The sequence below is a fragment of the Podarcis tiliguerta genome (assembly GCF_965153285.1).
Source record: "Podarcis tiliguerta genome assembly, chromosome: 12".
Lineage (NCBI taxonomy): Eukaryota > Metazoa > Chordata > Lepidosauria > Squamata > Lacertidae > Podarcis > Podarcis tiliguerta.
The window spans coordinates 888711-907403 of record NC_139545.1 but is presented as its reverse complement, the minus strand read 5'-3'; the positions used below and the strand labels follow the sequence as shown (position 1 = coordinate 907403).

The 18693-nt window shown below is 45.0% G+C and overlaps 1 protein-coding gene across 7 annotated transcripts in view; it reads right to left on the bottom strand.

Moving 5' to 3' along the window:
* Nucleotides 1–13939, bottom strand: part of EZH2 (enhancer of zeste 2 polycomb repressive complex 2 subunit) — a 54484-nt gene extending 40545 nt beyond the window's left edge. For 2 of the 7 annotated variants that reach the window (XM_083407037.1, XM_083407038.1), the window contains exons 1-2: nucleotides 13769–13926; nucleotides 1695–1819 (exon numbers count right to left, since the gene is read on the bottom strand). In XM_083407037.1, the coding sequence (XP_083263163.1) occupies nucleotides 1695–1811 (117 nt within the window). In that variant the 5' untranslated portion in view covers nucleotides 1812–1819; nucleotides 13769–13926. Of the gene's footprint in view, nucleotides 1–1664; nucleotides 1820–13194; nucleotides 13288–13768 lie in introns of those variants that run through there. The other 5 variants (XM_083407036.1, XM_083407033.1, XM_083407035.1 and 2 more) reach the window with 4 other exon arrangements.
* Between the last annotated feature and the right edge of the window lie 4754 nt (nucleotides 13940–18693).

Here is an 18693-nt window from a genome sequence, read left to right as displayed (position 1 = left end):
ATTGCATCTGACAAAATAAGAGGTAAACTAATTTAGGCATTCTACTATGGACAATCACAAGACTTGCTAAGCAGCATATAAAGATGGACCAAGAGCTATGCACATACAATACCATACTTCATTATGTCAATGCTATAGACAGCAAAACCAGGTGCGAACTAGTGTAATGTAGAGCTTAAGAACATGACTTATGAACTAGGAATCTCTCCAGACAGCTTTGGGCAACCATCTCTCTCAGCCCACACCCCTTGCAATATATGGGTAATATTAGCTTACCATCAGGGTTATTGTTTTAAGATATTGATTAAAGAACCACATGTTCGCACCTAGAGCATTGGACTGTCTACAACTTTGATTTCTGACCGCAGGCCCTCACACTGTACCAGATGCCACTCCATGTTCCCAGACTTCTAGGAGCAACTGGCAACAGGAGGGCTGACTGATGCTATGGGAAAGAGGTCCTGAAAAGTTACAGAGTACAGTTCTTTCCAAACAATATTAAAGTGAATAAACAGTTCGAAAAGATGAAAGCTGTTTTAATAAAGCATCACCTTTAGAAGGTACTTAAATTTGTGTTCAACAAAAATAATATTTTAAATTAAATTTTGCAGGACACCATTCATTCTGCTTACTCCACTTGCATTATATGGCAATTATAATTCGGGGCTCGCCAATGAGCCCAAGATTTCCTTGGGGGTTGTGTTTTTCAAACAGCAGCCCTGTGTGCCACTTAGTAGATCCCTTCAGAAATTGACAACACTTTCAAAAGTAGTTTGCAATATGACATGGGTGGTCCACTGTTCAAAGTCAGAAATCCCATTGGGCTCTTTAGAGTATAGTTGCTATGTTGCAAAAATCCAATTTCTGTACTGAGGGTGGTAAGATATTATGCACTTTGCATATATAAGTATAACTTTTTCTAATGCCAATGCAGTATATGAATCTTTCTAAAAGGGACAACAATACTGAATGGAAAACAGCTATTTATTTACTTATTTTTAAAATATCTAGACTGCCCTTTGCTCAAATGGATTCCAGGCAGTGCTGTATTTAGGGCTGTGCAGGCAGCTCCCCTGCACAGGGCATGGAGCCAAGGGGATGCAATAACAATAATAATAATAATAATAATAATAATAACAATAATAACAATAATTTGTCAATGTTATCAATGTTTGAGGGATATTCTGTTGCATTAGAATTATAATGTATTTTTATTGTTGTACATTGTTGGTAATATTGTGCCCTGAGCAAGAATAACATTTGGTGTGTGCCCCCCCTTCTTATTTTCACAGTAATTCCTGATTGAGACAATAAAAATACAAAACAAAACAGAGATACAAAGGCAGAACAGAGGCCATAACAACAATTTAAAATGCCCAAGGGAATAACTTTTTAAACCTGGTGTTCTAAAAATTTTTTAATGTCAGCACTGTTTAAGGCTCCCTAGAAGGTTATTCCAGAGTCAGGGTATCATCAGAACTAAATAGATCACAACATGAGCAATTGTTAAAACTCAACGAGGGACAGCCTCATTTTAAAGCTGAATGCTCTCATGGTTGCCCTTTTATGAGAACCAATACAGGGTGAAAGTCAAAAGCAAAATATTTTACTACAAAACTACAGTAGAAAAACAAATTCATACTGAAAAAGAGTCATCTTAATACCTTATTATTGGGATTAGGTGTCTTAGTTACCTTTACTTCATCTGCCCGTCTGAATCTCTTGAGTTGCCTAAGTCGCATATATTCTGATTTTACACGCTTCCTCCAGCAAATTGGTCCTTTCTCAGATTTCTTTCCGGTCTGACCCATGATTATCCCTGCAAGGAACAGAACCTAGATATATGATCAAACACAGTCAGGCCTACTAAGTGGCTGATATCTATTCTAACACCAAGGGTCTGATTATGCATGCAATGGAGTCTATACCTGAAACAGGCTATAGCCCATCTGCAGCGCTCATTTCCAACATTACAGTGCTACTTTTTCAGCTGGAAAATTCAAATGATAGTATACTCCAGAGTCCTATCCTTAACCCTGCCTTAGTAGTAAATAAGTCTAGGCTTTGCTGCCACTCCATTCTAATAGTATGGGTTCCACAAACCACAGAAGTATTAAGATATAATCCTTGACATTTAGGTTGAGGTTCAGTGTGCGGCAGCTGTTTTCTGCTCCGTTCCTTAGATTCACCACTGCAAATCTTACAAATGTAGGTTGCGTGCTGATAAGAGATTGCAGTTTCTAGTCATGACAAATAACTCCAGCAATTCATTAGTCACAAATGCAGAGTGCTCACAAGGAGTGGGGAAAAGAAACCTGTTATTAGCAGAGTTATAATGAACATCAATCCTCACTCTTAAACATGAGATGATCTCAGTGCTAAGATAACTTAGCCTGGGCCTCCCAATTAGAAATCATTTTTAAGTTGTGTAGATAATTCTTTTACTATGATGAAGAAATGTTGATAGCTGCCATGGAAGCTTGTGTTAGAAAGAAAGGCACAACAGAAATTTACAAGGTTGCAGAGCTGAGTAAGCCTTAATGCTTTTTAAGTTTAAATTATAGGAAATTTAAAATATTCAGATATATTACACATACAAGGGCCTTTAGTATTTAGCTTGTAGTTGAGCAGGCCACTTTGCTAAAAAAAAATCATGCACTCTGCCAGAGAAAAAAGAATCTGAAGCCAGCTAAAAACTTAAGAGCTCAGCAGAAGCCCCAAACACAGGCCCATGACATTCACAGCAATGCTGCCATTGCCAGCCAATCCAAACACACCACCTAAAAGGAACACTTGCCTCACTCAAAACACACGTGGCCAACCATCAGCACACGCAGAACTCATGCACATGGCTATGCCAGCAGTGCAAGCACTCAATGATCCCCACATCAGACCAAGGAAACCTGGCACTTCACAGGGGCCAATGCAAAAACAAGCCTTTACTGCAAACAAAATGCCTTATGCAAATGTGGACTATTGCCTGGCTCCACAGCCTGCTCAGAGGGGCATTCTGGCACCCTTGTTGCTATGCAGCATCAGACATAGCACCACCACCTTCCCCTACCACAGAACCCCCCCCCCCCCCGCAGTGAGGAGAGCCCCACCGCAATGTCTCTGTGCAACTCTACCACAGTCACCACTGACCACTCAGGTTCTGCCTCACAGCTGCTTTGGAGGCATCTGTGGTTACCCAGAGCAGTGTCAGTATTTGTGTGTGCTATGGGAGGGTGGCCAGAGAAGGCAGGCAGGCAGCCGGAGGGAGCCCAGCCACTATGTTCACAAAGGCTGCTGGGCCGATGGGAAGAATGCCTGCAAGGGGACCAAAGGAAGGGGCATTACTAATCCGGGTCCAGGGAACCATCCCTGTGCCCAACAAAGAAGCCCATAGGGGCTACCCCTGGAACACAGGAAGACATGCACGAAACTCACTTTCACTGTTGGGGCTCTAAAGAAAAAGAGGAAAGGGATGGATGGGCAGAGCAGGCAGGCAGCTTCCACACCCTCCACCACTTCCTCTGCCGGACCACCATGCCCACAGGTGCAGATGGGTGACCAGCATTCTGCTGACTGTCATAGACATTCTGGGTCAGCATGGGATTAACTGGAACTGGACAAGAAGACTGAAGGAGAAGAGGCATGACCACTATGCTTGAAGTAACGCCAGTATCCACCACCTGTGTTCCCCACTCCATTAGTGTGTCCCTTCTGTAAGGGTGCCAACACCACTGCCGTGCACTGGCTCATAAGACATGATAGGTGTGAGTGCCTTCTTGTTCAGTGCCTCCTGGAATGGCATGCCTGAACAAACTTGATCTCCCAAAGCACACAGTGTTATTACAGCACTCGAACATGCAATCCCCGATGGGGGGTGCCCAGGGTGCTATTCTTCTCAACAGCATTTGTGTACCATTTCCTGCTGCACTCCTTATCCAGGCCCCCATCACGAATGCACAGGACCACCTCAGGTTTAGCCACCACAATCTGGTACAAAAAAGGCCTATTCCTGAGGATGCCAGTTTCTCCCATCCTCTGGAGAGGCACAGAGGCCCAAAGGTCCCTTCCTGGTATCTGGGACAGAACCAGTTCTGCTGTATCCTAGCCCCCTCCAATGGATCTCGGGTTTGGATGGCACAATAATTGGCATTGTTCTGCAAAACAGCAATTAATTCTGAATCTGATTATCGCATAAACCCAAAGAGCAGAAATATACAAATGAGTAAGTTTAAGAAAGAGAAAGTATATCAAACCAAAATGAAGGAAGTCAATTATGCTACATTCAGAAACTCTTGACTGCCCCAATAACTTAAAAAGGAACTAGACAATTACAAAGCTGTTATCTGCATGTATTTGGTATACAGCAGTCAATACTTAAGTTAGTTACAAAGACCTTCTCTAAAAAAGCAACAAATGGCTTGAACATTCTCACACTGAACCAAGACAAAACACAGCCCATGACTACCCCAGACATCATGCAAACCAAATCAAAAGGCTACAAGTCCAGGCCTGGGCTGTTACCAGCACAGATTCCAATCCTCTTATCTGTACCAGTCCCTTTTGACTAATTTAATTCCTATACATTTCATGTCCTGCAGCTTCTTCATCAAGTAAAGACATTTTTGTGCCACAGGGAGCTTCACTGAATGCTCAAGAAAGAAAACACCATCTGCATGAATTTTCAGAGCACAGAAATTCTAGTACTGTATTACTTCTATAGAAGAAATAACTTCACTGTAAAAAACAAAAGGACAAGTTCCTTTACGGAACATTAGTTAACACTGCAGAACAGACTGCAAAGCTGCAACAACATTCACAACTTCTCAAAGTAAATATAAACATACTCTACTGAAAACCAGGCAGAGCTAATCTGCAGAGCAGATAAGATTTGAAATGGAGACGGTATTCCCATCACTTGCATCAAAGGGGAAAAAAGTTTCCTCTTCTTTGTTCTGCTCCTCCACAAAACTGTTGTGTTTCACACAAAAAATAGCAAGGCGACAGACAGGGCTGTTATATACAAACTGTGATTTGTTTAGTTTTCCCAGACCCAGATGTTAAGCCTAAAAAGTCATCCCATGGCATTGGTATCATTTTATAAACAGGGTATCTGAAAACCAAGGATACGCACAAGGACCAGCTGTTCTCAAATGCCTAAGGGACCACTGATTTCCTTCAGTGTCTCCTTCCAGTTCGCTGGCTCAAAGAAAGAAAGAAGTCTAAGGAACTGTCGCCATGCAGCTCCCATAGTGCCCCATCATCTGTTACCCCAGGGAAGTCTGCATAACCATCTTTTTGTTGTTTAGTCGTGTCCGACTCTTCGTGACCCCCTGGACCAGAGCACGCCAGGCACTCCTGTCTTCCACTGTCTCCCAAAGTTTGGTCAAAGTCATGTTGGTAGCTCCGAGGACAATTTCCAACCATCTCGTCTTCTGTCGTCCCCTTCTCCTTGTGCCCTCAATCTTTCCCAACATCAGGGTCGTTTCCAGGGAGTCTTCTCTTCTCATGAGGTGGCCAAAGTCTTGGAGCCTCAGCTTCAAGATCTGTCCTTCCAGTGAGCACTCAGGGCTGATTTCCTTAAGAATGGATAGGGCAGAACCATCTTACCCTGAGCCAAATAAGAAGGGGCGGTTACATATTTTTTCAAAACAAACAAGTTGCCTTTTCCATTCCATTGCAAGTTTTTTTTAAAAAATGATGCTTATTATTGAAATAATCTTATGTAAACTGCCTTGTGAGGTCTACCTCCTAAAAAGTAAGGGGAAATGTGTGTGCATCTTATGGAGTGACTGCAGGCAGGAGGCTCTGCTCTCTTCTCCCTCCTCGGGGAAAAGCCACAGCTCTTTAAAGGGAGCGCGGCTCCTGGGGGAGCCTTAGCCGCGCGCAGCCTCTCCCAAGCAGGGGATAAAGGCTCCCCTTGCCCGGAGAGGCTGCGCACAGCTAAGCCAGAAGCCAGGACAGCGAGCAGAATCGCTGCGCTGCGATCCCGCTGGCTGTTCTAGCTTCTAGCTTAGGTGCGTGAAGCCTCTGCCGGGGAGTGGGGAGCCTTCATCCCGCTCCCCTGCGGAGGCTTTGCGGGCTACCCCAGAAGCCAGAACAGCTAGAGGGAGCTCTGCACAGCGCTCCCTCTAGATGTTCTAGCTTTGCGAGAACCCGCTGCCCTGCGGAGGCTTCGTGCAGCTATCCCTGGCTTTTGCGGGAAGTGGGGGAAGGGAGAGAGCGCATGGCTCTATCCCTTCTCCCACCTCCCAGAAAAGCCCCCAAGAGCCGGGGGAAAGCCTGCAAGCGCCACACACACACTCCACGCGGCTAGTGAAAGGGAGCGCTGAGCAGAGCCTGGGATGCATACAGGCTCTGCTCAGTGCTCCCTTTAAAGAATACTTTTTTTTCTTGCATTCCCCCTCTAAAACCTGGGTGCATCCTATCTTCCGGTGCGTCTAATAGAGTGAGATTATTGTAAAAATAAAAATAAAATCTCAACAGGCAAAATGAGAGCACACTCAACTTGCGAAGTATTATTAAGAGGACCATAAAGCTCATGGTTATGTTGAGGGGTGGGGTTTGAAGAAAATGAACTAAACGGCAGCTCTAGTTGTTTAGGGCGTTTCTGCAGAATTTAAACTTCATTTGAATTGCATATAGAACATGGGGAACGTATTAGCCAGAATCGCAAGCATCAATAATGTAAGTAAACTTACGCAGCGAGGTACACAATGTAAATGTCACTGTCCTCAACTCCATGTCCCTTTAATTACTACTACCAGGAGCATTTCATTCTAGTACAGTGGTTCTCCTTTCTTTCAACCAGACCACTTGAAAATTGGTAAGTGTCTTGGCAGACCACTTAATGGTTTTTCTGCCTGTTGTTTAGCATTTGTAATCTGCTGCACTAAATGCTCAACTTTTTTTTTTTTTAAAAAAAGGATATGGAATTCAGCATGGTAAGAAAAAGAAGTACAAATACAATTAAAGGCAATTTAAAAGCAACGGAGATGTTAAACATTCTTCAATGTTTGGTGTAATCTATGTCAGCTTGAGTCTTCAGTCGGAGTCAGCATTTATTCTGCCCATGCACTGACACTCTGCTCCTTAAGTGCCTTGTCAGCCTCTTTCCCCGGTTGGGACCATCCCCCATGTTGCTACCAATTGCAGCTTTGTCCCTCTGGGAAGACAAAAGGCACCTCGCCACCTCCAACTACTTTTTCTTGACAATATGCATGTTCAAAACTAACAGGGAAGGAGATGAACTGTCATGGTATTCCTTTAGGTCTCTATCTTGCCCATGCTTTGAGCATGGGATTTTTTTTCTTATGGGAGAACAGGGCTACCTTTAACATTTGTAAAATTATTTTTGTACACATACAGAAAGGTCTGTGTAAAGTTAAATCCTATACAATAAGCAAACAATGGAATGCTGGGAGATATATATGGCCTGAGATGCAATAATAAACAGAACTGGAGATCACATTATCATTGTATTTTACATGTACCCCATCTATCTCCAAAGAGATCATAGCCTTTGCCTTCTTTTCAAAACTAAATTCATTACAACTAAGTAAGAATAACACCGTAAGAGCCAGTGTGGCATAATGGTTAGTGTGTTGGACTAGGACATGGGAGACTAGGGGTCAAATCCCCACTCAGCCCTGCAGCTCACTGGGCGACATTGGCCCAGTCACCATCTCCTAGTCTAACCTACTTCACCAAGTTGTTGTGAGGATGAAATGAGGAGGAGAATCATGTGGACCACATTGAGGTCTTTGGAAAAAAACAGCGGCACATAAATGTAACAAATAAATAAATAAATAGTTGATAGTACACGAGCCTTTCCTTAACATTCTTAAAATAAGTGATCTGCATGTTAGCAATTGATACCCCTCAATTATTTATTTTAAACGTAATAGGCTTTTATAAGAATATTAAGATAATTCTTTACCTACAATTGAGAACTGGGATAGCTCAGTCAGGAGAGCATGAGATTCTTAATCTCAGGGTTGTGGGTTTGAGCCCCACGTGGGCAAAAGATTCCTGAGTTCCAGTGGGTTCGACTAGCTGACTCTTGTGGTCCCTTTCAATTTGTGCAATTCCATGATTCTATGAAGGTGAGTAGCTGAAAACATACAGCAGGCAGCTGCTACTTCTTTTTGGAAAGGGATGATAAAAGTGAAGGCTTTTCATAGTATGGGGTTACATAGAATATAGCTTCTTTCCTAATTGGATTCCAAATTAAAATAAACCACACACATGAATGACTGTGTAATTAGTAGATCTGCTTCATGTCCTGTCAGGCTTCAGGGACACAGCTTCCTTCCCCCACCTTTGGCCGTAGATAAGCAGGACAAAGTGAAAAGAGTCACTTACAATTTAAAGATTATTTAATGATCACAGCAAAAGAACAAAGCAGCCATTCTCAGAATGAAGATGTTCCCAATTAAGGTTTCCACCAACTTCCCCCCTAGTCACTTCCGTGCCTTGCAACCTGATCTCGCAACCTCTGTGCTTTTTCTGTAGCTACCTTATCTGCTCTACGTGACCTTGGACTGATAGACTGGACACTTTCCAGCAAGAGTCTGTTAGCTCTCTCTTCCAGTTCTTCTTCACCTTGCTGTTCACCCCCCGCCCCGGTTCGCCCCAACTTTTGTCTTCAGAACTATGCTCCTCTGCAAAACCACTGTTCTAAATCTATATTGTTCCACTGCTCCTGGGCAGCTTCAGGATCCTGATCAGGAGCAGGGGGAGGAAGAGGCTCTCACCATTCCTCATCAGAGCAGTACTCCTCAGCCTGGTCTCTGACATGTCTATGCCCTGGGTTGTAATAATGAAGACATTATAATTGCATCTGAAATAAGCAAGTTTCTGTAGCTATTTTAATAAATATATGGAATTGGCATACAGTGGTGGAAGCAGCTAGTAACATTGTTCATAAGGAGAAGGAAACATACAGGAAACTACCAATATATGTGAGGATTACGTTCCAGGCCTCCCTGCGTGTAACCAAAATCACATATATTGGGAGCACCCTGGAGGGGCAGCGGGGCTTGCACCACGGATGCATGGGGAATCTTCTTCCCCGTGCATCAGCTGAGCTGCTCAACAAGATCCACTGTCCCTCCGGCTCATGAGGAGACCCTCTCCAGAGCCCAAAGAGGATGTCCTCTTCGGGTTCTGGGAAGGGTCTCCTTGTGAGCCAGGAGGACTCTCCAGGATGCTCCCCATTTCTGATTTACACTTCTGGGTTCCTGGCACCGCATGGGTGTTCGGTAGCATGCAAATGGGGAGTTGCCTCACAATATGATAACAGTCCCCCCACAATATGATAAAAATTGACTTTCCATATTCATTTCTTTGAACAGATTGAGGAATGTCCAAAACAGACACAAAGATAAAATGAAATGCTGTTTCATTAAAATTACAATTATAGGTCTTTTTGGAAATGACAACCAACAGTGTAGGTTAACTGAAGAACTCAAATCAAGATCCTTAGGTACCTTATTTTATTGCCCTCTGCTAAGTTCCTATTCATTTTCTAGTACAATTTCACTTGCTGGCCTTCCAGTCATGAGATGTGCAGATTTCAAGCCAATAAATATGCAAAGAAACACAATGCCCTCTTCTTAGACTCTTGGCCCTTGAGATTATCCTTTCAATAACAGTACTTGGGAGTACTATTTCTTTGCATACTTATTGGGTTGAAATCTGCACATCTCATGACTGGAATAACAACTATTGTCTAGCATGCCATGCTGTCTTAATTTTGATAACCATTCTGGCTCACCTTAAATATTCAACCATTTGTATTGCTTTTCTTAAGAAAAAAGAACAAATGAAAAACCCTGCCTAATGGCCACCACATATATGCTATGTTAAGTCAACCGACAAATGGGACCACCAGAGGCTGTATGTGGCTCGCACTGCAACACCATGCAGTCCAGACTATTGATTAACAGCAGCAATATCTAAATGCCAGACTTAACAACTAGTACCAGGGCCAAGCCAACAACTTCTCTCCCTTTCCTTTTAAGCTCTATTTTGCTCCTATTAGGCACAAGTTAGATCCTGATAATGGAACTCAATTGTTTTGAAATACTACACAGGTATGCTCCAAGAGACCCCCCCCCTTTAAAAAAAAAACCAAAAAACCTTTATTAGGCATTATAGAGAAAAATACAGAACTTAATATCAAATATATTTTCCCATTTTTTGTCCAAACTATGACTTTGATCTAAATACAATAAAAACATTGGGGTGGGGGAAAGAAAGGAATAAAGTAAGAGATTTTTAAAAAAGAAATAGAAGAGAGGTTAAAAGAGAAAGAAAAGGAAATTTAGAAGACTAGGGACTTCTTTTTTTAAAGGAACTCGCTTAAAAGGCTCATTTTAAACAAGGTTTGTAGGATTTTAAAATATGACTAACACAGTTCTTAAAACTACTTTTAAAACTACCTACACACATACTCTTGGAATAAGCAGGATCATATTATTTTTACAAAAACTGTGTGATAAATTAATAGCTTCTGGGTCTTGTTTTCTCCACACCCCACTGGCCATTAAGTCCGTATTCCTTCCTCTCCCCCAATTCCATACGGAAACACTTTACCCAAAAGCAACCAAGTCAAACTTTGAACTCTGCCACTTTGTCACAGCGACTAACTAAACTTTTGCTCTGCTTCAAGAGGGCCAGGTACTGCCACCTGGATTCTGATCCTAATCTTGAAGTTACTACCAAGAAGAATTTGAAAATATGGAAGAGAAAACAGGACGCAATTTCTGGGTGCTATGGATCTCGCTCCCCTTGCATACCAAAATGCACTGCAATGTACACGTTTTCAGTTTAATACAATAATAGCTTGCTGATTATTTAGAAAAAGGAAGCTCTGTTATTACATCAGCAAGTTTAAAAATATTTAGTGGATTATGAACACAGATGTTAGTCAAGCGCACATTAGGAATGTGCTACCATGCCCCGCAATACTCAGCAATATATAATTGTCAAAAACTTCCCCTAAATGAGAAACTGTGATGTGAAATGAATGCAGTTGCCTCTTAGGCTTTCGAATGTATTCACAGAACTTGTGACTGCCAAATTCAAATGAAGTCTATCAGCCACAGATGGCAGCCTACAAGGGGCCCCCAAACTAAGGCCCGCGGGACCCGTTTATCCGGCCCATGGTGACCCCCACCGCCCGCTGCCACCGCTCGCTCTTACCGGTGCTGTGCTGCGTGGTTGGAGAAGCACCAGAAGTAGCTTCGCTGCGCTCTCTGGGTTTCGGGCTGCAGGCTGCTGTCCGCAAGCCTTGGGAGCCTGGCGGGAAGTCGCGCCGGGCTCCCAAGGCTGGCGGATAGCTTCCTGAACAAAATTGCATATTGTCAAAAAATGTACTCTACCTGCACCTCTGAATGCTCTCCCAAGATGAGGGCAATGGCAGATTTTTTACCTATTTGGCCAAGCTGAATTTGCACAAGTGAAACGTGTGTATGTTGCCAGTAAACAGTATATACTGGAAATATATCAGATGACAGAAAGTCACAGCCAATTAGGCATACTCTATAAACGTGCATCAAACTAAACATCCTCCTTGTGACTTTTCCACAATGAGTAACAGTGGCACTAGGACACAGTTAAGCTGGCTTCTCTCAAAATTAGTGCTGCTGCCTAAGAAAAGTAATGTCTATCTTCACAATGTGGTATCTTTAAAAAACACAAAGAAAGACAGTTGGACATACTATTTCCTTTTAAGTATCATGCTCATTTTGTTCAATTCATTAGCCTACCCATTTTAAAAGCATCAAATTGTTATACCTACCAAACATACCGGGGAGAGAGAGAAAATTATTTTTATATTGCACAAGAATAAGCTTTGTGGAAACATATTAAAGTGGGCTAGAAAGTGATACCAGTTTAATAAAGCTTGCAATGTTTGTTAATTGGTTGACCAACCAAAAATCTTCTGATAATAATAATAATAATTTATTATTTGTACCCTGCTATCTGGCTGGGTTTCCCTGATTATTCCTGATCAACTTGGCAGCACATTTCTTAAAAGAAACTGATAATACAACAATACACCTGTCAACTCTGAAGTAACTGAGTTCAATTAGGCCTACTCCTTAGCAAGTAATGCAGAGCTTTCCAAACTTTTCATGTTGGTGACACACTTTTAGGACATGCATCATTTCTTGACACAGTAATTCAGTTTTACTAGCAAACCACAGGTTAAACTAACACCTTTCCAGCCCTGAGAGGAGCAGGGGGTGGGGCATTCGAGCAACACACCTACACACTGCAGCCTAGTGTGTCATGACACACAGTTTGGAAAGCTCTGAAATAATGTATGCCTAGGACTCCAGTCTGATTTCTATTTCATATAAAGCTTACAAAAACCGCTAGTGGCAGCTAGCTTCTTAGAATAGGAATTCTTCCTTACCCTACAGCAAGAAATTGTTGCTTTATTTATTAAATTTCTGTATCACCCTTCATCTGAGGATCACAGGTTAGTTTACAATATAAAAACACAAGAATACTAACATCATAACAAACAAAAACAATCACTCCCCCCTCTACACATGGTTATTTATTAATTAAAATACTTCTGAGATGGTACCTACTGCGACATATACAGGCATTATCTAAAAGCAAATGTTTTCCTTTCCATGTTGCTCATTCATTTGCAGACATAAAATCCATCCATTGTTTGTTTAATCAAGTGACACCTTCAAACACAGTTGCAGCCATCAGATGAATGTCAGGACTTCCACTGATGGAAATTCTAGTGAAAGCCCACAATGGGCTACACTGTATTTTCAGGCTTCACACCAGCCACAAAAATTAATTACTATCACTGCCATCAGGAGGACTGAATCTGCTTAAATCCATCCTCCGGGTTAACAAAATTGTGGATTACTTTAAAGCAAGCATTATATTAATCTTTTCTACCAATACCTGTCACACAAAAGACTTGCAGCACAATCCTATGCATGTCTATTTTGAAGTACACATGTACAGGATCTGCTTTGATACGCAAGGCTTTTCAAATTTGGAAACAGTAGCGGCAGCAACTTCTTCAAAATTCTTCCACCGGCACCACCCATCATGCTTCTGGTAAAGTGGGAAAGCACCTTCGATTCGAAAGGCTGAGGCGTCCTGGGGGGCTCTGGTGCGGGGGCGCTACTGAGGTGAATCAGAGGCGGGGTTTGCACTTACTGGATTCCCCCCAGAAAAGGTAAATCCCGATTAGAGCTCTTAGCATTTTGAGACTGAAAAGCAGCATGTCTGAGGAGCAGCCAGCGCACGGCGAATGCATGGAAGCCCCCCTTGCTCCGGGGTCCGCCAGGTGCGAGGAGGGTCCCCTCCCTCACCCCACCCCCCGACGCCCAATGAAGCAGGCAAGGGCGCGGCGGCGGCGGCGGCAGGGACGCCTCGCCCGGAGCCGGGCTTCCCGCTCGGCAGCTTCCTCGGGCGCGCGGAGGCGGCGCCCATTCAAACAAAGGACAGTTCGGCGCCCGAGCCCAGCGCCGCCGCGTCCCGGGCTGGGAGGAAGCGCCCCTGCCCCCCCCCCCGGCCCGGGAGGGAAGGAGGCTCCGGACCCCCCCCCCGCCCATGCCCGGCCGGCGCCCCCTCCCTACCTGCTCAGCTCCCCGAAGAAGAGGCGGCGCCCCGACCCCCCCCCCGCCCGTGGCAGTTGCAGGGGGAGGGGCGCTCTCTCCCGGAGGGCAGCCCCCGCCCCTCAGCCCCCCCCCGCGCCCCTCAGGCGGCCGCCCGCCCGCCCGCCGCTCACCCTCGCGCCCTCTGCCGCCGCCGCCGCCGGCCTGGCTCTCTCCCTCGGGCGCCCTCTCTCCGCCCGCGTCTCCCGCGCGCCGTCTCCCTCCGCCTCCTCCTCCTCCTCCCGCTCAGGACAAGAGCGCGGGCGGCAAACTCGGCGGCGGCGGCGGCCCAATGGGCAGCGCGCTCCTTGGCGAGGGCCTGCCGGCGCCCCGATTGGACGGGCCCGCCCGCGCGCGCGCCGCCCAACCCACCAACCGGCGGCCGCGGGAGGCGGGGCCAGGGGCCTGCTCGGCCCCCCACGTGCGGGCGGGAAAGGAAGGCGGGAGAAGCTCTTTGTTCTCGCGCGCGGCGCGGGGGGGGGGAGGGGAGGGGAGAGTGCCCCTCCCCCTCCGCCATGCTGCGCGCCCGCGCCTCTTGCGGGAGCCCCCTCCTCCGGCGGGAGGCGCGCAGCCGTCAACGGCTCCTCCGGCCGGGGGGGGGGGAGGGGTCCGTCGGCTCGCTCTCTGGCGGCGCCGGGCAGCGGCCGAGAGCCTTGAGGGGGGCTTTCGCCGGGGTCTCTGCCCCGAGGAGCTTGCCCCCCCCAGTTCAGTGGCATTACTCCCGTGGAAAGAAGTGGGCCTAGGACGGCAGCACTTGGGGCAACCACCTCTCTCTTCCTCACAAGTAAGCCCAAGTTTTTGAACTTGTGCATTTTACCATTCCTGCATCCATTCAAACCATGTGCAGACACAAAAAAACCCCTCGAAGTTGCGCCGCAACATGGGGCAAAGGCGAATGAACGCCGCCAGCGCAGTCTTTCCTCAGCAAGCAGGTGATGCGGGCGAAGTTATTGCAGGGGAGGGGAACCTAACAGATCCCAGGAATCCCTCTGCTTTGAGCGACTCCGTCATGGGCCAGGGGCACTGGTAATCATAAAAGTAATAATAAAGGAAGATTCGAGGGTCGCCATCAGGAACATGGGGAGAAGCGAGTGTCATAACGAGGGCGGTGGAAGTAGCTGCCTAGAGTTGAAGCTTCCTGAGATAAGCCAGAGATAAGGGCTGGGGGGGGGGGGCTCCAGGGAGAGGGTTCTGGCGTAAGGGTGCCAAGGAGATGTGCCTATGAGAAAGTGTTTGGGGTACATATGGATGCTTTTGAAGTTGTTTACAGGAACATTTGCTTTGACAGCAGATTTGTTTGTACATATGCATGATTTTATACATAGTGACAGAAGTAACATATTACCAGGCGACATGCCTAGTTTTCTCACTTGCTTCCAGTTGTGGAAAGTGGGGTTTTTTTCACAGAACTCAGGCAAATGACATGCAAAGCCTCCCTGAAGTTACCTCTAAGGGTGCTCCTAGCACCTGTCTTCATGGAAAGTTATTCCCCTTCTAAATAGGTATTAGCCATAATTTAGAGCAGACTAAATGTTTCCGGTACTTAGGGTTGTTGCTTCACCGCACAAAGCCTTGGAGCTTCCACTGGCAGATTAGCTGTCAGAAGGTGGAGATGAGAAAACTTGCAATATGCTCTGTCCCCCCCCCCAATAGAGGTCAGTATGTTCCATCAGCTATAAGAGTTTTTAATGCAAAATCTGTTTCCCAACTCCTAAATGCTGCAAATGTCTGGTACTGTGGTTCATTTCCAAAGCTAGACGGGTTCCAGGCAAAGTTATTTCAATCCCTATTTCAGGTCCCAAATTGTGTTTCTGATTCAGTTCTGTTTCTGGAAACTGATGAATGACTTCTTTCCATCCAAGTGTGGCGGGCTGTTTTGAAATACAGTTGTACTTTGGTTTTCAAACAGAATGCGTTCCGGAAGTCCATTCAACTTCCGAAATATTCAGAAACCAAGGCTTGGCTTCCGATTGGCTGCAGGAGCGTTCGGCAGCCAATTGGAGGCCACACCAGACATTCAGCTTCTGAGGCAAAGTTTGCAAACTGGAACGCCTACTTCCGGGTTTGCGGTGTTTGAGTTCCAAGTTGTTTATGAACTAAGCTGTTCAAAAACCAAGGTACCACTGTACAGTCATACCTTGGTTCTTGAACACCTTGGTGCTCATACATTTTAGTTCCCGAACGCTGAAAACCCAGAAGTAAGTTTTTGAACGTTTTTCGGAAGCCAAACATCCAATGCTGCTTCCACTTGAGTGCAGGAAGCTCCTGCAGCCAATTGGAAGCTGCGCCTTGGTTTTCGATTCTTTTGGAAGTCAAACGGACTTCCAGAATGGATTGCGTTCAAGAACCAAGGTACAGCTGAACTGATTAAAGATGTCAGTTTCGGCCTGGATAAGGGATTACTGGGACATTTATCCAATGAGGGGTTTATAAGCCCTTGGTCGAAAAGTATGGCCCAGAAAGCCGCCTCAACTGTACTCTCACCGTCCTTTTTATCGCATTTGGGTTATGATACAGATAGCCCTTAAATCCTTGAGGCAGAGGCTATGGCTGATATGGCATACAGCGATCTTCATTCTTGATCATATGTAACCTGAGGACCATTTGCATCCAGAATTCACTATGGGCGTGTTTTCTGTTTACCCTCATATCTTACGAATTTGTTAGTACCAAAGCTAGATTAAATGTATTCCCACCTGAAGTCGTAAATGGCAGACTGACTGGTATACCTTACCAGAATAGACTCTGTTTATGTTCTCAGGCTGTTGATTGCATGAAACATTTTTTACCACACTGTGGACTGTATAAACAAGCTAAAAAGGTAAAGGTAAAGGTAAAGGACCCCTGACAGCTAAGTCCAGTCGCGAACGACTTTGGGGTTGTGGCGCTGATCTTGCTTTACTGGCTGAGGGAGCCAACGTTTGTCCGCAGACAGTTTTTCTGGGTCATGTGGCCAGCATGACTAAGCCGCTTCTGGCGAAACCGGAGCAGATCACAGAAACACCATTTACCTTCCCGCCAGAGCGGTACCTATTTATCTACTTGCACTTTGAGGTGCTTTTGAACTGCTAGGTTGGCCAGAGCTGGGACCGAGCAACAGGAGCTCACCCCGTTGTGGGGATTCGAACTGCCGACCTTCTGATTGACCACAGAGCCACCCGTGTCCCTATAAACAATTAATTAAGCCCTCATTGGTAAATTTACCTGGAAACTCTGATATCTTTTATCCCAATTATCTCCTTTTTTATAATATCTTTTTATTAAAGATTTATTGGTTTACAAAAGTGTGTTCAATGTTTCTTTTTTCAAGCTACGTTTTCTGCAGATCAGGTTCATTTGTTGAGACATTAGTGTTACATTAGGAAGCAAAGGGGGAAAGAGGTGGAGGGGGAATGGTGAGTGGGTGGCAATGCTTCTATTCTACGTAGTGTATGTGTGGGGTTTTGTGTCAGCGTCACTTGTGTGGGTTCTCTTTATTATCCGCTTGTATTTCTTTGGTGGTGAGTGAGGTTCGGGGGTGGCTTAAGGTGTGGTTGGTTGTCTTTGATTGGCTGTAGAGAAATTTGTTTTCATGTGTGAATGGGGGTGGGGGTGGATTTTTTTGGGATCAGGTTAGCCAGATTGATTCACATGCTGTTGGCAGGTTCTTGTTTTGTTGGGCTGTGTATGTGATGTAATATGCTCCCATGTTTGGGATTCCCCATCCTCCTTCTGAGGAGGGGCGGTCCAGGTATTTGGGGCTTATTCTTGGTTTTTTGTGTGAGAAGATAAATGAATGTAATTTTTTCTGCCATTTGCAAAGTTGGGCTGGGATAATCCAGATTTGGGGGGGGGGGGTTGGAATAGGTAGGTTAATTTTGGGAGGATGATCATTTTGATCATGGATATCTTGTCTGAGAGACTGAAGTTGGTGTTGTTCCATCTCCTCAGGTCTTTGTTGATTTGTCACCACAAGGGGTTGTAGTTGTGGAGGTATAATTTGTTGAGGTTTCTGGTTTTTTGTACCTCTAGATATCTGAACTTGGTGCGGCAAAGTTTTATCTTGGTGATGTCGGAGAATTATTTTTGGGTATGAGGGTGGGTGTTGAAGCACATAGCCTCAGACTTTGCAAAATTTAGCTGTAGGCCCGACACCACTGCAAATTTGTTGAGTTCTCTGATAATAATAATAATAATAATAATAATAATAATAATAATAATAATAATAATAATTTTTTATTTATACCCCGCCCTCCCCAGCCAAGGCCGGGTTTAGAGCAGTACATGTGAAAAGGATCTAGGAGTCTTGGTTGACCACAAACTTAACATGAGCCAACAGTGTGACGCGGCAGCTAAAAAAGCCAATGCAATTCTGGGCTACATCAATAGGAGTATAGCATCTAGATCAAGGGAAGTTATAGTGCCACTGTATTCTGCTCTGGTCAGACCTCACCTGGAGTACTGTGTCCAGTTCTGGGCACCACAGTTCAAGAAGGACACTGACAAACTAGAACGTGTACAGAGGAGGGCAACCAAAATGGTCAAAGGCCTGGAAACAATGCCTTATGAGGATCGGCTAAGGGAGCTGGGCATGTTTAGCCTGGAGAAGAGGAGGTTAAGGGGTGATATGATAGCCATGTTCAAATATATAAAAGGATGTCACATAGAGGAGGGAGAAAGGTTGTTTTCTGCTGCTCCAGAGAAGCGGACACGGAGCAATGGATACAAACTACAAGAAAGAAGATTCCACCTAAACATTAGGAAGAACTTCCTGACAGTAAGAGCTGTTCGACAGTGGAATTTGTTGCCAAGGAGTGTGGTGGAGTCTCCTTCTTTGGAGGTCTTTAAGCAGAGGCTTGACAACCATATGTCAGGAGTGCTCTGATGGTGTTTCCTGCTTGGCAGGGGGTTGGACTCGATGACCCTTGTGGTCTCTTCCAACTCTATGATTCTATGATTCTAAAGCGGCTTATAAGCAATAATAAAAACAAGATGAATGATTACAACTTAAAAACAAAAGTAAAATACAACATTAAAATAATGGAACATTAAAATATTAAAATGTAGCCTCATCGCAGGA